Source organism: Tamandua tetradactyla, chromosome 2 (genome assembly GCF_023851605.1).
Source record: "Tamandua tetradactyla isolate mTamTet1 chromosome 2, mTamTet1.pri, whole genome shotgun sequence".
In the NCBI taxonomy this organism is placed as follows: domain Eukaryota; kingdom Metazoa; phylum Chordata; class Mammalia; order Pilosa; family Myrmecophagidae; genus Tamandua; species Tamandua tetradactyla.
In genome coordinates, this window is record NC_135328.1 from 190078835 (window position 1) to 190103164 (window position 24330).

General features: G+C 33.6%; 1 protein-coding gene across 14 annotated transcripts in view; it reads right to left on the bottom strand.

Annotated features, from left to right (window-relative positions):
- ZMYM4 (zinc finger MYM-type containing 4) overlaps window positions 1-24330 on the bottom strand; it is a 273687-nt gene that overhangs the window by 82951 nt on the left and 166406 nt on the right. For all 14 annotated transcript variants that reach the window (XM_077150338.1, XM_077150329.1, XM_077150333.1 and 11 more), the window contains 7 exons: window positions 19967-20141; window positions 19643-19855; window positions 16194-16344; window positions 12260-12375; window positions 11565-11840; window positions 11241-11391; window positions 9927-10099 (listed from right to left, as the gene is read on the bottom strand). In XM_077150338.1, the coding sequence (XP_077006453.1) occupies window positions 9927-10099; window positions 11241-11391; window positions 11565-11840; window positions 12260-12375; window positions 16194-16344; window positions 19643-19855; window positions 19967-20141 (1255 nt within the window). The remainder of the gene's footprint in view (window positions 1-9926; window positions 10100-11240; window positions 11392-11564; window positions 11841-12259; window positions 12376-16193; window positions 16345-19642; window positions 19856-19966; window positions 20142-24330) is intronic.

The window sequence follows — 24330 nt, forward strand, 5'->3', positions numbered from 1 at the left end:
AGAGTGCTTATGATTGTACAACTAAGTGATAATATCAGACATGGATTGTTTACTTTGGACATTGTTCATGACGCCCAATGAAGGGAGGTGGCAGAAGGACAAACTGACTGAGAAGCAGAATGATGAACTGTGGTGTATATTTCTTTGTGTGACCATATTGTGTGACTACAGAAAGGAACGAGGTGAATGAACCTATTGGGTGCAAAATTAAGCCTGAAACAAAATAGCAAATAATATATAGTCTCTTTCAGAAAATACTTATAAGAAAATTGGGGCCTAGACTGTAAGCTTTTATAGCAGTCAAATTTAGTCTACAGCAATAAACATTATTTCCTGATTTTGAGATACTGTGTTATATACGTATAACTTGATATCTCTTTGTAACTTCAGCTACCTTTGTGACACCTAAGACTCAGAGTTGGAGCTCTATAGCTCTGAAAGTCAGCAATTCTACTAGGAACAAAGAAACTGAAAAAGAAATTGAAAAAGAGATCAGGCTTTAATTAGAGATAAGAACAAAGCCAAACAGCTCGGGAACAAGGTAAATCAGAAGGAAGACATTGTCTTTATTTAAGAACTTCACCTACTATATGAGACCAAAGGAAGAGAGGTTTATTTTATCTAAAACCTAACTTTACTAAAGCATATATATAATCTAATTCAACCTGTACTGATAGTTCACTTAAACAACCCAAACACATAGAGCCCAGATGGATGGAAATGAGGCCTTGTAATTTGCAGACACATCCCAGAGTATGTTGGGCAGATAACTAAAAAGTACTAGCAAAGTCCCTTGAGGGTCCGGAGAAAAAATATGTAACTATTAAACTCTCTCACCGGAGAAGCCCCTCATACGATCTCAAACATTAGGAATTCCCCAGTCAAGAGGCCAACCCCTTGATCTCAAGGCTTGCTCAAATGCCTAAAAGTTACCTCAAGAAACTGCTTTTGTTGCTCAGACGCAGCCTCTCTTTAAGCCCATGTCTGCAAGGAAAAAAATTACCCTCCCCCTATGTGAGACATGACGTCCAGGGGTAAAAATCTCCCTTGTGGGCAGGCCACAGTTGCTCAGCAGGCAGAGTTCTCACCTGCCATGCCAGAGGACCAGGTTCAGTTCCCAATGCCTGCCCACGAAAAAAAAAAAAAAAAAAAGAAAGTAAGTCTCCCTGGCAATGTGGCACATGACACCCAGTGATGAGCCTGTCCAGGTACCTTGGGATCAACCAAAAGGGGGAAAAGAAATGTAACAAAATAAGGCATTGTCATGGTCAGGTTCATGTGTCAACTTGGCCAAGTGGTGGTACCTGTTTGTCTGGTTGGGCAAGTGCTGGCCTGTCTGTTGCAATGAGGATATTTCATAGAATTAGATCATGATTACTTCAGCTGCATACATAGCTGATTCCATTTGTAATCAGCCAAAGGGGAGTGTCTTCTGCAATGAGTGATGCTTAATGTAATCACAGGAAGCCTTTTAAGGAGGATTCAGAAGAGAGAGGTGCTATTCCTGCTTTGGCTGGCAAGCCTCTCCTGTGGAGTTCACCCAGACCCTCCATGGGAGTTGTCAGCTTCACAGCCTGCCCTGCAGATTTTGGACTCTGCCTGCCTGTGGTCACGTGAGACACCTTTATTAATTTTATATTTGCGAGTGTTTCTTGTTGATTCTGTTTCTCTAGAGAACCCTAACTAATACAGGCATCAGTGCCTAAGAGAGTTCAAATAGTGTCAAGAGGCTATTCTGGAGGCTACTCTTACACTGGATTCAGCTAGATATTTTTAATTGCCACGATTTGCCAATCCCGAACCAGTATCATTCCTGTTAACCTTAAAAAATACCTAGGGCTATGTATGAGATTCTACAAAAGTTTCATGCACTAAATAACATTCCAGAAATCTACAGTCTCCAAATGGTTCCTCACCCAGATAAGTCCTAAAACCTAGAAGTGCCAGCCTGCCCAAGAATATCAACTAGTTCCATTTCCTTATATGTTGACACCTCTTTCCAACACCAAAAAGTTAAAATGGACATAGCCCAAATACCCTCAAGATTGGTAGAAGGATCAAAGGAGAAGGAGGAGTTATAACAGAAAATTTAGGATTTAACAAATGTATATGACTTCTGAAATATTATACTGATGTTCTTTTAGACTCCAGAGTCTTGGAGCAGCAAGAAGAAAAACCTGAAATTGTGGAACTGTAACCATCCCAAACTCTGAAATCTAGTCTATAACTACTTGCTAAAATGTACTGTGAAATTGATTGTTTTGCATTTATCTCATATTTCACAAAAAAAATGTTAAAAAAAGATTAGTTGTGGGGATTAAAAGCACAATAATAGAGATTAAAAATACACTACAGACATACAAAGCAGAACTGAACAGGGAGAACAAAGAACCAGCAAACTAGAAGACAGGAAATCAACATCATACAGTAAGAAGAACAGACAGAAAAAAGAGTAGAAAAATTGAGCAGTATCTCAGGGATTTCAGTGTCAGCATACTAAACAAAAACATATGCATCATGGGTGCTCTGGAAGAAGAAGAGAAAGGAAAAGGGGCAGAAAGAATATTTAGGGAAATAATGACCAAAAATTTCTTAACTTTGATGAAAGACATAAATATACAAGTCAAGAAGCACAATTACTCTAAACAGAATAAATTCTAATAGAACTCCACAAGAGATATACCAATCAGAGAATCATACACTAAAGGTAAAGACAGAATTCTGAAAATAAGGAGAGAAAAGTGATTCACCATATACAAGAGATTCTTAATAAGACCAAGTGAGGATTTCTCATCAGAAACCATGGAGGTAAGCAGGCAATGGTTGATATATTTACCGTACAGAAAGAGAAGAACTGCCAGCCAAAAATTCTTTGTCTGGCAAAACTATGCTTCAGAAATGTGGGAGAGTTTAAAATATTCACAGATAAACAGCAATTCATAGAGTTCGTCAATAAAAGACCTGCCCTACAAGAATTACTAAACAGAGCTCTGCAGGTCTTAAGGAAAGACAGGAGAGAGTGGCCTGGAGTAGTGTGAAGAAATGAAGATTATCAGTAAGTGCAACTAAAAGGGTAAATACAAACCCAGTAATACTGCACCCTCAGTGTAGAACTCTACTCTTTAATTCTTATGAGACTCAACTCTACTCTTTAATTCTTTTAAGATTCAGAATAAAATGAAAGCAATAAAAAGGCATATTCTCTGATAATGGACATGTAAAACATAAAGTGATAAAGTGGGGCATAAACAACTTAAAGAGAAGAAACAGAGGAATATGGGAGCAGAGAACATGTATGCTACTGAAGCTAAGTTGCTATTTTTTCAAATAAGTAGGGTATAAATGTCTACTGAAAAATATATCCTAGGGTAACTGTGAAAAATGTATTTTAAAAATATAAAAATATACAGAAACAGAAATGAAAACAGGATCAGTCAGATACAGCACAAAAGAGCAACTATACAGAAAAGACGACCGCAATAAAGAAAAAAGAGACCACATACATATACATATGTGTGTGTGACATATAAAACCATATATATATAGATATATATATATATATCTATATATATATAAAACATATAAAAGCAAAGGACAAAATGGCTGAAGTAAATACTATCTGTTCACTAATAACAATGTTAATGGATTAAATTTCCAATCAAAAGGCAAAGATTGGCACAACAGATAAAAAAACATTATATAACTATATGCTACTTAGAAAAAACTCACCTGAAATGCAAAGACACAAAAGGGTTAAACATGAAAGATTGGAAACACATTCCATGTAAATGGTAATCATGAAATAACAGGGGTAGCTATACTAATATGGGACAAAAAAGACTTTAAGTCAAAAGCTATTATAAGAGACAAAGAAGAAGTACATATTAATAATAGGGACAATCCACCAAGAAGAAATAACAATCATAACCATTTATGTACCTAACCATGGTGTTCCAAAATAATATAAGGCAAACACTGGCAAATCTGAAGGGAAAAATAGAAATCTCTACAATAATAGTTGGAAACTAATATACCACTGTCATCAGTAGACAGAACATGTAGGCAGAAGATCAATAAGGAGACAAAGAACCTGAATAATGTGATAAATGAACTATAACTAACAGACATATACAGAATATTCCACCCCAAGAGAGCAGGATATACATAATTCTCAAGTACACATGGACCATTCTCCAGGACAGACCACCTGCTGGTTCACAAAATAAGGCTCAATAAATTTTAAAAGACTGAAATTATACAAAGAATCTTCTCTGACCATAATGAAGTAAAGCTGGAAATCAATAACTGGGAGAGAACTAAAAATTCCACACATAATAAGGCAGTTAAATAACACACTCTTAAAGAATCATGAGCTGATGAAGAAATTGCAAGGGAAATCAGTAAGAATCTTGAAAAGAATGAAAATGAGAACACAATATATCAAAACTTATGGGATGTAGCAAAAGCAGAGCTGAGAGTAATTAATAACACTAAATTCTTATGTAAGAAAGAAAACTTAAAATCAAAGAGCTAAATGTATACCTAGAGGATCTATAGAAGGAAGAGCAAACTAAACCAAGAGCAACCAGAAGGAAAGAAGTTAACAAAAAAGCAGAAATAAATGAAATTGAGAAAAAGAAAATCAGAGAAATAAAATCAAAAGTTGGTTTTCAGAAAAGAAAAAGTTGGTTCTTTGAAAAGATCAAGAAAATTGACAAAGCTTTAGCTAGGCTGAAAAGGAAATAAAAACTGAGAAAATGCAAATAAAATCAGAAATGAGAGGGGTCATTATTATTAAACTCACTGAAATAAAAAGGATCATAGGAGAATACTATGTACAATTGTACGCTGACAAACCGGACAATGCAGATGAAATGGAAAAATTCCTAGAAACACACAAACCATCTCCACTGACTCTAGAAGAAACAGAAAACTTCAACAGGCCGATTACAAGTAAAGAGATTGACTCAGTCATCAAAAACCTCCCAACAAAGCAAAAAAACCAGGACATGATGGCTTCACAGTTGAATTCCATCAGATATTCCAAGTAGAGTTAACACCGATCTTGCTCAAACTCTTCCAAAAAACTGAAGAGGAGGGAACACTACCTAACTCATTCTATGAGGCCAAAGTCAGCCTAGAACAAAAGCCAGATAAACATACTACAAGAAAATAAAATTTCAGAACAGTATCTTTTATGATTATAAATGCAAAAATTCTCAATAAAATTCGAGCAAACCAAATCTAACAACACAAGAAAAGAATTATCCCAGGTATGCAACGGTGATTCAACATAAGAAATTCAATTAATCTAATTCACCACATTAACAAAATGAAGAGGAAAAAACAATTTCAATTTTTGTAGAAAAGACATCTGACAAAATCCAGCATCTTTGGTTGAAAAAACACTTAGCAAATAGGAATAGAAGGAAACTTCCTCAACATGATAAAGGGCATATATGAAAAATCCACAATTAACATCAATACTCTATGGTGAAAGTATGAAAGTTTTCCCTCTAAATTTGGAGCACAGCATGGATCCCCACTGTCACCACTATTATTTGATACAGTACTTGACGTTGGAGCCAGAGTAATTAGGCAAGAACAAGAAATAAAAGGCATGCAAACCAGAAAGGAAGAGGTAAAACTTTCACTATTTGCAGATGATATGATGCTATATAAGAAAGTCCCAAAATTTGTGCATCAAAGAACTTCATCAAGAAAGTAGAAAGACAGCCTACACAATGGGAGACAATATTTGGAAATAACATATCAGATAAAGGTATCCAGAATTTATAAAGAGATTGTTCAACTTAACAAGAAAAAGACAGCCAACCCAATTACAAAATGGGAAAAAGACTTGAACAGACACCTCTCAGAAGAGGAAATACAAATGGCCAAAAGGCACATGAAGAGATGCTCAATGTTCCTGGCCATTAGAGAAATGCAAATCAAAACCACAATGAGATATCATCTCACACCCACCAGAATGGCCATTATCAACAAAACAGAAAATGACAAGTGCTGGAGAGGATGCGGAGAAAGAGGCACACTTATCCACTGTTGGTGGGAATGTCAAATGGTGCAACCACTGTGGAAGGCAGTTTGGCGGTTCCTCAAAAAGCTGAATATAGAATTGCCATACGACCCAGCAATATCATTGCTGGGAATATACTCAAAGGACTTAAGGGCAAAGACACAAACGGACATTTGCACACCAATGTTTATAGCAGCATTATTTACAATTGCAAAGAGATGGAAACAGCCGAAATCTCCATCAACAGAAGAGTGGCTAAACAAACTGTGGTATATACATACGATGGAATACTATGCAGCTTTAAGACAGGATAAACTTATGAAGCATGTAATAACATGGATGGACCTAGAGAACATTATGCTGAGTGAGTCTAGCCCAAAACTAAAGGACAAATACTGTATGGTCCCACTGATGTGAACAGACATTCGAGAATAAATTTGGAATATGTCCTTGATAACAGAGTCCAGCAGGAGGTAGAAACAGGGTAAGATAATGGGTAATTGGAGCTGAAGGGATACAGACTGTGCAGCAGGACTAGATACAAAAACTCTAAAATGGATAACACAATAATACCTAATTGTAAAGTAATCATGTTAAAACACTGAATGAAGCTGCAAAAAGAAAGTCCCAAAAAAATCTAAAATAAAGCTAATAAATGAATTCAGCAAAGTGGTGGAATACAAGATCAATGCAGAAAAACCAGTATTGCTTCTATAGACTACTACTGAGAAATATGAAGAGGAAATCAAGGATAAATTCTATTTTCAATAGCAATGAAAAGAACCAAATATCTAAGAATATATTTAAACAATGATATTTGTATTGCCCAATGGAGTGGAACTGAGAGTACAGAAGTGTTGGCCTCACACTTCTATGGCCAACTGATTTTTGACAAGGGTGCCAATTGGGAAAGAACAGTCTCTTCAACAATGGTGCTGGGAGACCTGGCTATCCATATGCAAGAGCATGAACGAGGACTCCTATCTCACAGCATACACAAAAATTAATTCAAAATGAACCAAAGATCTACATGTAAGAATTAAAACTAAAATTATATTATAAGAACAAGAACATATAAAAGTTAAAAACTTTTGTGCATCAAAAGACTTTGCTATGGGCAGGCCATGGTAGCTCAGTAGCAGAATTCTCACCTGCCATGCCAGAGACCTGGGTTTGTTTCCCAGTGCCTTCCCGTGTATTTTAATTTTTTTAAAAAAAAGACTTTGCTATGAAAGTGAAGACAACTTACTCAATAGGAGAAAATATCTGGAAGCCACATATCCAATAAGGGATTAATATAGAGAATATATAATGAAATCCTACAATGCAACAATAAAAAGACAAACCAAATTAAAAAACAGGCAAAAGACTGAATAGATATTTCTCCAAAGAGAAAGTACAAATGGCTAAAAAAGCACATGAAAAGATGCTCAGTATCACTAGCTGTTAGGAAAATACAAAACAAAACTACAATGATTTATCCTTTTGCATATGCTAGAATGGCTACTTTTAAAAACCAAGAATTTTCATAAGAGCTTAACTTATTCTGTAATAGAGATGTTAAACCTACCTATAATTATGTTTATGAGTTACTTCTAGAGAACCTCTTGTTGTTCAGATGCGGCCTCTCTTTCTCTAAGGCCAATTCTTCAAGGAAAATCATTACACTCCCCACTACATGGGACTTGACATCCAGGGGTGCGTGTTTCCCTGACAACATGAGACATGACTCCGATGAGTCTTGTCCTGGCACCGTGAGATTCACAAAGCCTTTTTCACCAAAAGGGGACAAAGAAATGTAACAAAATAAGCTATCAGTGGCTATGAGATTTCAAACAGAGTAGAGAGGCTATTACAGAAGTTGCTCTTATGCAAGCTTCAGCTAGATATTGCTAACTGTCATGGTATGCCAAGCCCCAACCAACAATATTCCTGAAAACCCTAAAGAACACCCAGGGCTCAATCTGAGAATATAAATGTTTCATTCACTAAGTTTATTTTTGAGAAACCTAAAACCTTGAGACCATTCCAAGGCTAGGTAAGTTCCTGAAACCCAGAGGTACCAGTCTCTTCAAGAGCTTCAACTGGTTGCATTCTATCCCATGATGTTGACACCCCTTTTCAACATGAAGAAGTTAGAATAGTAACTGCCCAAATATTCCTAAAGAAAGACTGGGAGAAGGTCAAAGGAGAAGGAAGAGTTATAACAAAGAAGACAGGATTTAACAAATGAGTATGTCTACTGAATCATTATATTGATATTTCTCTTTAGTTTCCTTAGTCTCAGAGCAGCTAGAGGGAAAAACCTGAAACTATGGCACTGTAACCCATACCATCCTTTGAAATTTGTTCTATAACTTCTTGTTAAAATGTACTTTGAAATTTACTGCTTTTAATATCTATGTTATATTTCACAAAAAAAAATTTTTTAAAACATCAATGTAATGTTATAAAAAGAAAAAAAAACAGAACAAGTGTTGAAGAGGATGTGGAAAAATAGGAACACTCATTCACTGCTGGTGGAGACATAAAATGCTGCAGCTGCTGTGGAAGACAATTTGGCTGTTCATCAGGGAGCTACGTATAGAATTACCATGACCTAGCAATTCTGCTACTAGATATCTACCCAGAATAATTGAAGCCAGTGACTCAAGCAGGTATTTGCAAAACAATACATTCATAGCAGCACTATTCCCAGCTGTCAAGAGACAGAAGCAACCCAAATATCTATTAAACAATGACTGGATAAACAAAATGTGGTGTGTATATATATACACACATATATATACACAATGGAAAATGAACCTGCCATAAAAAGGAATTAAGTACTGATGTATGTATGTAACAATTTGGCTGAACCTTGAGGACATTATGCTGAGTTGAATAAGCCAGACACAAAAGGCCAAATATTGTATCATCTCACTGACATGAACTAATTATAAAAAACAATCTCAAAGAGTTAGAATCTAGACTATAGGCTACCACGGGATTGATTGGTGTCAGAGAATGGGGAGTTGGTGTTTAATTTGTACAGGATTTCTATTCTGGTTGATTGTCAAGGTTTAGAAATGGGTAGTGGTGATGATAGTACATTATCATGAGTGTAATTAACAGAACTGGATTATGTAGGTGAATGTGGTTAAAGGGGGAAACTTTAGGTCATACGTATTACTAGAATAAAAATTAAAAGATAAACCATATGATTTATTTTATAACATCGTGAACACTATGGCAAATGATGGACTACAGTTAAGTATAAGTATGTTATTTCATGAATTGTAAAAAAGTTATGACACTAATACAAGGGGTTAATAATAGGGTGGTATATGGGAAAAAATAAACCTGAGGTAAACTATGTATGATAGTTAATAGTACAATTTTAATAATCTTCCATTAACAAAGGTAACTACTGCTACAAAAAAAAAACTGGTGCTATCATCAATTATAACAATTATTCTATCATCAATTCTAACAAATATTTCATATGAGTGCAAGGTGCTGGTGGTGGGGTGGTACATGGAAACCATGTATTTTACGCATGATTGTTCTATAAACCCACATCTTCTCTAATTTAAAAAAAGTGAAAATAGGACCTATCTTCTTCAAAGACTTCAAAAGAGTCTATTCATTAAATTAAATAGTAAATAATTTAAATTATAATTTTAAACACTCTACTGTCTTAAGTAACACTGATATGTATTCTACAAGGAAATGAAAAACATAAATAAAACTTCAATGACATTAAAGTATTCCTAAATCTTATATTAACTGCTGGAGAGGAATACATTTAATATTTAAAAGTTTTTAACTGCTTCATATTACATGAAGGAATAAAAAGAGAACATTTATGCCCTAATTTGAAAATCCCAGGAATGCAAACTATATTTACCTGATAGAACAAAACTGTATATTTGGACATGCATTCTTCACAACAGAACTCTTCCACTTTCCCTCCCAAATTATTCTGTACCAATTTGGGAGATGTCTGTAAACAATAACTGCACATCTTACAGTGATTTCCCCAGCGTTTTGCCAAGTCATGTTTATACAGCAATTTGCAACCTAAAAATCAAAAGAGATTAGATTAACATTATGGAGAAATACTAAGTATCTACATCTTTAATTTAAATGGCCTAGAACATGACTAGAGGGAAGTACCTGAAACTATTGAACTGCATTCCAGTAGCCTTGATTTTTGAAAATGACTGTATAACTATATAGCTTTTACAATGTGACGATGTGATTGTGAAATGCTCCTTTTATCCAGGGTATAGTCAGATGAGTAAAAAATAAAGATAAAAAATAAATAATGGGGGGATTGTAAAAAAAAACTGGGTAGACTGAAATACTGGTGGGCAATAAAAGAGAAGGGGTAAGGGGTATGGAATACAAGAGATTTTTCTTTTTTCTTTTTCTGGAGTGATGCAAATGTTCTAAAAATGATCACCATGATAAATACACAACCATGTGAAGATATTGTAAGCCACTGTGGATGGACTATATATGTGTGAAGATTTCTCAATAAGAATATTTTAAAAATAAATAAATATTTAAAAAAAAAAAAGGCCTAGAACAAAATCTTCACACTTAGGTCCTGACCAATCAACAGATCGAGTATTCAATTTAGAGGCTCGATACTAGGTTTTTTTTTTTTTCTTAATGTAGTAAGACAGGATAGGACAGGATAGAAAACATTGTGTGACAGATATAATTAAAGTAAGTTTTACTTCATAAAATTTTTGCTTGGTTTGGGTATGTGATTATATACTGGGTCATAATGTAAAATTTATTTCTTTTTTTATGCTGTGTTCAAAGGTTTGAAATCCACTAGTCTAGGAAACTAAGCTTGTATAGTTTTAGAATATACCCAAACACTATGAACATACAGAAGAGTCATCTAAATAAAGTCATCATATTTGCTTGCATACTGACCATTTATATTTAGTAACATAATGGCTAAATCAATAAAAGTATAATCTTTGGATGCTACCATAATTTAAGGAGTTCTCTTCAGAAATAAATGCAAGAACTAAAAGGTCTTCAAGGGCCCAGTCAATCCAATAATGTTAAGTTTTTTCACATATATATATTATATATAATATAATTATACATTATAAGATAGATAAACTTAGAGAGTAGCATCTTATCAACTGCTTTTATAACAATCAACACGCTCAGTAGGTAAGATAATCTCTGTCTTTACCTTCACTACAGAATGACTTGTCAGCACCTGAGAATCGCACAGTCTCCTTTACAATTTTATCAATTTTACAATATTCACACATTGCCATTACATGATTTATTTTCTTGTATTCATCAGAACAATTCTTGCCACAGAACTGAAACATTTTACCCTGTAAAGAAATAATCATTAAGTACTAATTAAGCATTCAGTTCACATTATGGAAATTCTTATCCCTTTTACTTTTAAAAACAAATAGTGTAATTTTCAGAGATGAAGAGCTAAACATAATTTTACAGATAGACCAGTTTATACTCAAACTTTTAACATAATGTTGTATTTTACCTTGTAGTCAAGGAGTTCTGGTTTTGTGGCAAAAAGACGATTACAGTGCTGACACTTCAGTTTCACAACACTTCGTGTAAATCCAACATGTTGGGACTGGGCAGCAAGACGCTGGAGACCAGCTGCAGCAGAGCTACTAATGGAGGTGGGAGAAACAGCAGCGGTGTTACCTCCTCCTGCTGACACAGAAGAACCCGTGGGTATGCTTACAATAACTTGGCCTTGAGACAAGGGCACTACTGAAGAATTCATTCCTGTTGGTTTATTGAACAAATTCTGAAAAAACAAGCAAAAATTATTTAATAAATTATTTAATTATTAAGTGTTGAGTACTTATAAATGCCAAGCAGTGCTCTAGACAATTAAGATATATCTGTGAAAAGTCAAAAATCCCTGCCGTTTATCAGCTTACAATCGAATGGAGGGAGTCTCATTTACATTCAAAAAATAAAACAATTCAGCCAATAACTTCCTTCATTTATAATATTCTCCCAAAAAATAATCTATAACCTTTAATTTTGCAGAAGGCAGTTAAATGACATGTCTGTGAGTACAGGATGATCCAAAGATTCCACATTTAATAGGACTAAAATAGAAATTTAGGCAGTCCAGGCACTAGCAAATACCTAATAAGTTTATTTCACAACAGTAGGTGACTCACTGACTGAAGAAAAGGAAGAGTCCTAAAGTCATACCTGGAAAGCTACCACACAACTGTAGCTGCAGAAGTTGCGTATACTTCCATCTGACATGGCTAAATGATACTGAGGGATTGCTGAGGTTTTACAACTGTTACACTGAACTTGGACACCTTAGTAAATCAAAATAAAAAGTAATGAGTTATATATACAAATGGAAACAAATGTATGAGAAAATAAATATTACACAATATACTAAAATTCAAGGGTCACGTTAAGTTGTAGGAACTATAAAACTAAAATCAACCATGTTACATACAGGCAAAACCTAACAACATAAAAAATTTTTTTTCAATTTAAAATTGTCACAGTCTACCCTCAACCTATGAAATAAATAAGGTAAGGTTAAAAAAATATATTAAAGAAGCCATATGAAATTCTTCTGGTAAAGGGGGAATAAACAGATAGGCAAGCAAATAAATAAGTAATCAAGGTATTAGATGGTATTTTACAACAGAGATTTGAGAAATTTTTAACTCGTTTTAAAACCTACTACATTTGAACAAAAAACAGTACCATAAAAACAGAAAACCGGGAGAAAGAACAGCAAACTAACCCCAAAGCAAGCAAAAGGAAAGAAATAACAAAGATTAGAGCAGAAATAAATGAAATTGAGAACATGAAAACAACAGGGAAAATCAATAAGACCAGAAGTTGGTTCTATGAGAAAATCAACAAGATTGATGGGCCCTTAGCAAGACTGACAAAAAGAAGAAGAGAGAGGACGCAAATAAATAAGATCAGAAATGGAAGAGGAGACATAACCACTGACCACACAGAAATAAAGGAGGTAATAACAGGATACTATGAACAACTTTACGCTAATAAATACAACAATTTAGATGAAATGGACGGGTTCCTGGAAAGACATGAACAACCAACTTTGACTCAAGAAGACATAGATGACCTCAACAAACCAATCACAAGTAAAGAAATTGAATTAGTCATTCAAAAACTTCCTAAAAAGAAAAGTCCAGGACCAGACGGCTTCACATCTGAATTCTATCAAACATTCCAGAAAGAATTAGTACCAACGCTCCTCAAACTCTTCAAAAAAATCGAAGTGGAGGGAAAACTACCTAATTCATTCTATGACGCCAACATCACCCTCATACCAAAACCAGGCAAAGATATTACAAAAAAAGAAAACTACAGACCAATCTCTCTAATGAACATAGATGCAAAAATCCTCAATAAAATTCTAGCAAATCGTATCCAACAACATATCAAAAGAATTATACATCATGACCAAGTAGGATTCATCCCGGGTATGCAAGGATGGTTCAACATAAGAAAATCAATTAATGTAATACACCATATCAACAAATCAAAGCAGAAAAATCACATGATCATCTCAATTGATGCAGAGAAGGCATCTGACAAGATTCAACATCCTTTCCTGTTGAAAACACTTCAAAAGATAGGAATACAAGGGAACTTCCTTAAAATGATAGAGGGAATATATGAAAAACCCACAGCTAATATCATCCTCAATGGGGAAAAATTGAAAACTTTCCCCCTAAGATCAGGAACAAGACAAGGATGTCCACTATCACCACTATTATTCAACATTGTGTTGGAGGTTCTAGCCAGAGCAATTAGACAAGAAAAAGAAATACACGGCATCAAAATTGGAAAGGAAGAAGTAAAACTATCACTGTTTGCAGACGATATGATACTATACGTCAAAAACCCAGAAAAATCCACAACAAAACTACTAGAGCTAATAAATGAGTACAGCAAAGTCGCAGGTTATAAGATCAACATAAAAAATCTGTAGCATTTCTATACACTAGCAATGAACAAGCTGAGGGGGAAAACAAGAAACAAATCCCATTTACAATTGCAACTAAAAGAATAAAATACTTAGGAATAAATTTAACTAAAGAGACCAAAGACCTATACAAAGAAAACTACAAAAAACTGTTAAAAGAAATCACGGAAGACCTAAATAGATGGAAGGGCATACCATGTTCATGGATTGGAAGACTAAATATAGTTAAGATGTCAATCCTACCTAAATTGATTTACAGATTCAATGCAATACCAATCAAAATCCCAACAACGTATTTTTCAGAAATAGAAAAACCAATAAGCAAATTTATCTGGAAGGGCAGGGTGCCCCGAATTGCTAAAAACATCTTGAGGAAAAAAACGAAGCTGGAGGTCTAGCGATGCCGGACTTAAAGGTATATTATGAAGCCACAGTGGTCAAAACAGCATGGTACTGGCATAAAGATAGATATATCAAGCAATGGAATCCAATAGAGTGCTCAGATATAGACCCTCTCATCTATGGACATTTGATCTTTGATAAGGCAGTCAAGCCAACTCACCTGGGACAGAATAGTCTCTTCAATAAATGGTGCCTAGGGAACTGGATATCCATATGCAAAAGAATGAAAGAGGACCCGTATCTCACACCCTATACAAAAGTTAACTCAAAGTGGATCAAAGATCTAAACATTAGGTCTAAGACCATAAAACAGTTAGAGGAAAATGTAGGGAGATATCTTATGAATCTTACAATTGGAGGCGGTTTTATGGACCTTAAACTTAAAGCAAGAGCACTGAAGAAAGAAATAAATAAATGGGAGCTCCTCAAAATTAAACACTTTTGTGCATCAAAGAACTTCATCAAGAAAGTAGAAAGACAGCCTACACAATGGGAAACAATATTGGGAAACAACATATCAGATAAAGGTCTAGTATCCAGAAGTTATAAAGAGATTGTTCATCTCAACAACAAAAAGACAGCCAACCCAATTACAAAATGGGAAAAAGACTTGAACAGACACCTCTCAGAAGAGGAAATACAAATGGCCAAAAGGCACATGAAGAGATGCTCAATGTCCCTGGCCATTAGAGAAATGCAAATCAAAACCACAATGAGATATCATCTCACACCCACCAGAATGGCCATTATCAACAAAACAGAAAATGACAAGTGCTGGAGAGGATGCGGAGAAAGAGGCACACTTATCCACTGTTGGTGGGAATGTCAAATGGTGCAACCAATGTGGAAGGCAGTTTGGCGGTTCCTCAAAAAGCTGAATATAGAATTGCCATACGACCCAGCAATACCATTGCTAGGTATCTACTCAAAGGACTTAAGGGCAAAGACACAAATGGACATTTGCACACCAATGTTTATAGCAGCATTATTTACAATTGCAAAGAGATGGAAACAGCCAAAACGTCCATCAACAGACGAGTGGCTAAACAAACTGTGGTATATACATACGATGGAATATTATGCAGCTTTAAGACAGAATAAACTTATGAAGCATGTAATAACATGGATGGACCTAGAGAACATTATGCTGAGTGAGACTATTCAAAAACTAAAGGACAAATTCTGTATGGTCTCACTGATGTGAACCGACATTAGAGAATAAACTTGGAATATGTCATTGGTAACAGAGACCATCAGGAGTTAGAAACAGGGTAAGACAATGGGTAATTGGAGCTGAAGGGTTACAGACTGTGCAACAGAACTAGATACAAAAACTCAAAAATGGACAGCACAATACTATCTAATTGTAATGTAATTATGTTAAAACACTGAATGAAGCTGCATCTGAGCTATAGCTTTTTGTTTGCTTGTGTTTTTTGTTTTTTTTCCTTTTTTAATATATTTTTTATTTTTTATTTTCATTATTATTTTTATTTTTTTCTCCATATTATCATTCTATATCTTTTTCTATTGTTCTGCTAGTTCTTTTCCTAAATCGATGCAAATGTACTAAGAAATGATGATCACACATCTATGTGATGATATTAAGAATTACTGATTGCATATGTAGAATGGAATGATTTCTAAATGTTGTGTTAATTTTTTTTTAATTAATAAAAATAAAAACAAAAAAAAACAGAAAACCGTAATTTTTTTAAACTATACTATTTATAAAGTTTATGAAACCAGTATTACCTGCAGAAGTAACCATTTTAACTCTGTAAGCAGATAAGCAATTAACAGAACAGAAAAGCTCTGTCTTGCCCAAGCTATTGGTGTTTTCAATCATTTCTGCTGAGGATCTCAATGATTTGCAAAGTGCACATGGTGTAATTTTGGCTGATTTCTATTAAGAGAATAAACAACATTCATTTACACCAAATTCCTAGTAAATGCATTATTCCTTAAAATTTTATGCTCAATGCTCTGTTGGTATATTCTCAATCAGTGGCTTTCAAACTTTTATAATTACACAATCCTCACAAAGAAATAAAATTTTACAGTCACTCAATACACACATATTGCATTATTTATGTATGCATATAACAGTGAAAAAAGTTTCATAAAAAACACATATCATGATAATGTTTGCGGCACTTCGATGTTTCCATTCTTTTCTATTTCATTATAAAATGCTTCTTACAGCCTAATATTTAATTCAGGATCTACTAAAATTGGAACCATAGTTCTAAAAAAACACTATTTTAAACAATAACACAAAAGAGAAATCATGCTCTTATACTGCTCTAAAAACTGGGAGAATCAAAAGAAAAAAAGGCGCTTTAGATACCAGATAAAATATGAGTTGAAGCAAATTAAAAATTGTCAAATATTCTACTACTTATAATAATTAAGTACACTATAAGCAATAGAGTGGTAGTAAACCTTGGATGTCTGTCACAAGTGTCCAAAGATAGACAAATTGGGAATCAACAGTAAATCATGTTAAATTCTATTCTCATATCACATTTTCAGGATAACTTATAAGATATGTCCAGCAACCATTAGGAAATCTTAGGATCTATGCTCTTCCTCAAGGATCAAGTTGTGAGATTTCCTATTAAAATAGAGATATGTTAAAGTGAGCATATTCTGCTTTCTGGAATGTGTGCTGTATTTCTACCACCAGTACCCCTATCTTCCCTGCTCCAGGACTAAAAGTATCAACTTACTTTATAAGATTCAGAACAAGGGTCATCTCTGTGAAGTTTTTGCTAATAGTCCTATCTTGTCGTATCAAACAGAACTGACCATGCTTCCTCTGTGCCCCACTATACCCCATGGGTATTTCTATCACAGCATCTCTAGTTATTCATGCATATGTGTATTTTTCCCAGTAGACATGCAATCCATCAAAACGGAAATTATAGCTAATGCTTGCTGAATGAATTATGTATAAGAACAAAGGAAAGTAGCAGCAATGACCATCTACAGCATGCCAGGCTATCTAAGAGGTGCTTTTTCATTCTATAATTAATATAATCCTGAAGACATCCCTGTGAAATAGATGGTATGGTACCCATTTGCAGATGTGCAAAATTGGGTCTAACTGAGTTTAACTGCTTTTCCCAAGGTAAAACCATATTTGAAAGGAAAGTCTTGGAAATAAAATTGCATCTGCCTTACTTCTAAACCCAAGTTCTTTTTCTACCACTGTATATTTTAATATAGTATGTGAGAAATTTAATGGGGTTGGGCTAAATTAAACATCATTAATAAAATTTAAAACTAGGATGTTTCATCTTAACTCTCCTTTATACATAAAGCTATTTATTTCAAAACATCTTTCAATGTTTTGATTCCAAGACACTTTGAGTACCTGATACAAATGTTAGGAAAAGAACAGTCTTTTGGACAAGGCTAATATACATGACGATATTCTTATTTCTCTGCCATAGGAGAGTAAAACCAAAGTGTTTCTAAAGGGAAAAAATAAACAGAAAAGCTAAGCCCTTTTAATGTGCCTGTGTATAAAAAGGAAATAAACTGTAACACTGTACAATGCTTAAAATTCTGCATAATGTTTACAATTCCAAAATAATTGCAATGTTTTAATAATAATTCAAAAGAAATTTCCAAATCAGCAATACTCAATTCACCAATTTTGGTGAACTGTATAAAAATTCTAAGAAAAAGAATGATGAGCAAGTGTACCAAAATAGGGAGCCAGTGTAAAATGAAGAGAGTAAAAAGTACTTAGGATTACTTCCTGTCTGTAAATTTTAAAATCTATGTTGGGAAAAAAAGAAAAGAAAAAGAAAAAGCCAGACTGAAAGGCTACGTACTGTATAATTCTAACTATATAATATTCTGGAAGAGGCAAACTACAGAGACAGTAAAAAGATCAGTGACTGCCATGGGTTCGGGGGGATGGGAGGAGGGGCTGAATAAGCAGAACCACGACATTTCTAAAGCAGTAAGAACTATTCTGTATGATACTATAATGGTGGATACATGACATTATGCTTTTGTCAAAACCCACAGAACAGTACAACATAAAAAATTAATACAGGGCGGGCCGCGGTGGCTCAGCGGGCAAAGTGCTTGCCTGCTATGCCGGAGGACCTCGGTTCGATTCCCGGCCCCAGCCCATGTAACAAAAACGGAGAAACAGAATACAATAAAACAAGAAAATGTTTAAAGATGTTTCCCTTTCTTCCTTCCTTCCTTCCTTCTATCCTTCCTTCCTTCTCTCTGTCTTTCCTTTAAAAAAAAAAAAAAAAAAAAAAAAAAAAAAAAATTAATACAAATGTAAACTATAGACTTTAGTTACTAAGGATGAATCACTATTGGTTCATCAATTGTAACAAATGTATCACACCATGAAACATATTAATAAACACAAGAAACTGTATGTACAGGAAGGGTATATGGGAACCTTCAGTATATTCTGTGCAATGTTCCTGTAAACCTAAAACTGTTCTAAAAATAATGTCTATTATTTAAAAAAACACTAACATTTGATCAAAACTTACCAACAAAATAAAAATCTATTACACAGAGAACTGCATAAAAAGTCATCTGTAATACAGAATCCATCCAGTTAATCATCTACAAACCTCACCAATTCACAAAATGACATACAACCCAATTCTATTTTTTGCTATTTCCTGAAGAAAAGGGAAAAAACTTTTATTACAATAACTGAAGGTAAAATTTTGACTTTCTGGTTTCCAATTTCAACTATATGGCTCTCGTTTCAAAAAGAAATATTCAGCCTCACCTTATCAAATAAAATAGTATATAGGCACACATACAGATCAAAATACATTTCAAAGATCAAACAGCTACACACCAAAAGCATGGAATTGGTTATCTGAGAGATGGCATTATTTTTCTCCTTTGTGCTTTTCTGCATTTTCAAACTATTCTTCAAAAATATGAATCACATTTGAAATTTAAATTAAAAAGCCATACATTAAAACACGTTTATGTTAAATGCATGAACAAAAAGCTGCCACTTACAGAATTCTCTAATAAACTATTTAACATGAATTCATTTAACAAATACTATTCATGTGTTAAGAATATTAGTAAGATGATAAACTCAGTATTTTTGGGCATTTTTATAGATAATTTCAATCAAAATACTTTAGATTCCCCTGAAATGAATGAAGACAATAGGATTAACTATGGTCATGTACCTGTTTGTATGCTGTAACACATGTTGAACTACAAAACTTCTTAGATTGTCCCTCTATCTGAAGCATGTGGCACTGACCAGAGCCACTGTAACAGTAACCCCCACAGTTCTCACAACAGTTCATGGTGAGGTTGTTGGCAGAACGAAACTTAGAGAAGCAAGCATCACTGCAAAGTTTATGGACTACATTCTGATAATTAACTTCATGTCGAATCTAGGAATTAAAAAACAACATATAGATAAGAAGCAGAGACCAAAAAAACACAGAAAACTTTAAGTGCAAAGATTAGACTCCTCCCCCCAATAAGGTATAAAGGTAACTTACAACAGCATTCTTCTGACACATACTGCACTTGGTTGAAATGCTATTTGTATTTATGGTAACAACAGGTTTCCTTTTTAGTTCATATGTTGACAAACATGACTGACTGCAAAAATCTTTACTAGTGGTGGTATTTTCAAACTGGGCACTGATCACATCCTTTGGATTTAAAATGTCTCTAAAAATGATAACAAAGATAAAATAAGCCATGATTTGATTTATGTTTTTACTTTTTGTCAGTGAAAATAACCAATAAAACAGTGGTAATTATAGTTTAGTGGAAAGGGAACTGGCATTGAAATAGAAACCCTGGGTTTGACATCCTGCTTTGAAATATACTAGCAATCTCATCTTAGAGAAACTGGCATATTGCTTTGATACTTAAATTCTGCCAAATGGACTAACCTGATGCACTTCAGAGATGTTGTGAGAATCAGTGTATTGATTTAACAATTAAAAGAATATATACCAAATGGTTGCCATACACTACCTCTGGCAAATGGGATTAAAAGAAATTTTAATTTTTTTCTTTAAGGTTTTCTGTATTTTCAAAAAATAATTTTGTATTTGAAAAATTTAAAAACACAATTATCTTTTGAAAATAAAAATGCATTTTAAATTACTCATATATAGTCTAGCAGGTTATATGAAATCTAAAGTCTCTCTCTCCCATAAGCATACACTCATATAACAGTAAATAAAGTGTTATAGTCACTCATGCATCTTATATGATTAGAAACAGATTATAGGATTAGAATACTTTTTTTTAGGAAAAAATACAAATATTTATGCTTTACTAAAAGATAATAGTGGACAAAATGGGAATCATCACAAGAAATGCCAGCTACTACTCTGTACCTCACTATCTCCTATGGTAAGTAGCTCTAGACCCTTTGCTTTCTGCATTATTTTACTGCTTTTATTGTTACTAGTAGATTTCAATATATTTCATTTATAGGAGTATTCAGTGAGTAGTTGGTTTAAACCTTGAGGCTATGCCTCAAGTACCTCAAAGTGGGCTCTCAAGTAGTTTCAAGTTTACTGAGGCAAATAGACAAATGATATATAAAATACCACAGCAGAAGCATTAATAGAATACAAAATACTATAGTAAATAATTGTGAAAAAGATACATATATAATATGTTATAAAAATTTAAGGGAGGAAACAATAATTTCAGACCGTATATGACATGAAAGTTTGAACTGGCCTTTCAAAAGTTTTCTAGAAGATTAAGAACATAAAGATTTTTAAGTCTGGGATATAACATGAACCAATACAACAGAGGTATAAAAGCAGGTACTTCTCACTACTTTCAGTATGCTTAGAGTCAAATTAGATTACATCTCATGCCAAAATGAAGAGGAGCAATCTCATTCCAGATAACTGAAAATTCAGAAATGGCACTGACAATCCGAAAAGAATTATTTCTGTGAATACCATTATCTCAAGAATTCATATTAACAAAATCATCCCCAAATTACATCTTTTATGTAGGGTTTTGAAATAGATTTTTTTAAAAACAAACTGTTGGATCCTATTATTAAGGAAACCTGAACATTAAATGATGATTAGCCAAAATATATTCAGAATATAGATAAAATTCAAGATGATAAGACATAGGTTAATAAAAGCTTAAGAAAAATAAAACTGACACTCTGAATAGCTAATGGGTTTCTTTAACCTAAGTATGCTGCCCCTGTATTTATTTCTACAGCGCCATAAAAACAGCAGTAACTATCAGGAAGGAAATCTTTTATTTCTTGGTCTATTCAAATTAAACTAGAATTCTTCTTTTAGGGATTGAATTACAAATTAAATCTGTTTAACTATATATATACAGGGTGTGGAGAAAAAAGTATGTGCCAAAATTAACAAGCTACATGACACTAAGAAAATGCTTTAACTTCTTTGAATTTAATTTCCTTATATTTAAGATACAATCCAGTAATTCTAAAGGCTAAGATTAAGCCACACTATCTCAAACTACTGCAATCACTGTGTAAATAAGAGGAAAAATGGGCAGAAAGGTAAAATGGTTAACAGAAGATGAAAGAGCAGTTCAGAAAGTAAAGTGGAATACAAGGAAAATGAAATTGATCAATGGATGAAATTGACACAACAAGAGAAAAAGGTGGTAAATAAAAAGAGAAGGGGAAAAAAGTAAGACAAAATAACAAGGAGAAAAGGCTGAAGAGAGAGATAGGTAAGAAGTACCTGATAGAAGAACAGAAAGTGGCAGATGGAAAAGAGGAAAGGATAGAAATGGGTAAATGCATATGTGAATGAGACATAAAAAAGTTAAGAATAAAAGAACAGTCAGTTTTAAAAAGTAAACAATTTACATAGTATAGAATGTAGAGAGATGGGTAAGACCAACCATGACAAAAGAAGAGAAATATAACCTTAAGGAAAACAGAATTACATAATATATCAAAGAAATAGATAAGATATATGTAGGTAAAAATGACCTGTCTTCAGATAAAGCTAGGGCAAGCACCAAAGGCCAAAACAGTCATGAGAACTTAGATGAAAAGAGCAACATGTCTGGGCAAGAATTAAAAAACACACACACAGAAAGAGGACACGCATTTTAAAACATTTGTGAGCTTCCTACAGTTATTTTGAAAATAACTGATCAATCTTTGAAAGATGTATATTATTTTATTACTATACTATTACTACAAAAGGAGAAATAGTTCTGAAGTTTTAGGAACTGTTTATCCTTAAAGTAAAAATTAAATAAAGAAACATGAAAGGAAATTATTACATGATATTATTTCATGGCAAAATTAGAAACAGGATAAAAATTATAATTTTTAAAATGATTTAACCCTTCCTCGTTTGTATAGTGGTGAGTATCCCTGCCTGTCACGTGGGAGACCGGGGTTCAATTCCCCGATTAACAAAAAAAAGCAAAATAAAATAAAAAATAAAATGATTTAACCCTAGGACCTGATGATGAATATCCTGGAATATACATATTAGACATATGATATATTCAAAAATAGTCATTTCTAAAAGCATGTTTCATAAATAATATAAATAAGTCTATTTTTACTAAATTAAACTCGCCAATAGCATTATGTAGAAATTAACTAATTAATAAGATAAGTTGTAACAATAAAGTAAAAAGTAACTTTTTATTTTTTTATTTAGGGTTATTAAATTAACTCATTCAACAAATATTTAGAAAGTCAGTAATTTCTAGATACTGGGCACATATAGCTGTGGACATTCTCATCATAGTTCCTACCCTTACAGAGCTTATGTTTTATGAAATAAAAAAAAGGAAAAGTAAAGTCTATCACTCAAAATAGCCATGGGAGACCATCCAGTAAAACAATGACAATGTTAACTCAAAGACAATATTTTCTTTTAATATTCCTTTTAAAAATCCCTTTACAAAAGGAATTTATAAGTCACAAAATACCAATCTTTTACTCAAAATCAAATTTCATTTCTGAACAAAATGGGTATGAAGTATTTTAATCACCCTTTAAGCAAAATACATGGCTGTAAATGACTTTTCACCACATAAGAGCATTAATTAGAGCCTCAGGAGATAAAAGCTTGCTACCACTGAAGTTACTCAACAGAATGAACCACCTACAAGTTTAGGGCCAACTGATTTTTGATGAAAATGCAAAGTGCATTCAGTGCAGAAAGTACAGTCTCTTCAACAAAGGGTGCTGGGAAAACTGGATATCCACATGCCAAGGAATAAAAGTAAACCCCTACCTCACATCATTTTAACTCAGAACAGATCAATAACCTAAATATAAAGTTAGTATTATAAAACTCTTAACAAAAAATGTAGGGAAATGTTTTCGGGCCCTTGTATAAGGTCATGGATTCTCAGATTTTACACCAAAAACACTGAGTAAGAAAAGAAAACATATATAAACTGGATTTCATAAAAATTAAAAACTTCTGTATATTGAAGGAAAAGTTTCAAGAAAGTGAAAAGACAACAAAAAGCATGGAAGAAAATATCTGGAAACCATTTATCAGATAGGAGTTTAATATCCAAAATGTATAAAGAATTCCTACAACTCAACTACAAGACAAACAACCAAATTAGAAAATGGGCAAAAGACCCAAATAGATATTTCTCCAAATACCAATGGTTAATAAACTCATGAAAATGCCCAATCTCATTAGCCATTAGGGAAATGAAAATCAAAACCATGAGATATCACCTCACATCCACTAGAACAGCTATTATTTAAAACACAGAAAACTACAAGTGTTGGAGAAGATGTGAAGAAATAGGAACACTCATTAACTTCTGCTGGGAATGTAAAATGGTGCAGTGCTGTGGGAAACAGTTTAGAAGTACCTCAGAAAATTAAGTATAATCATAT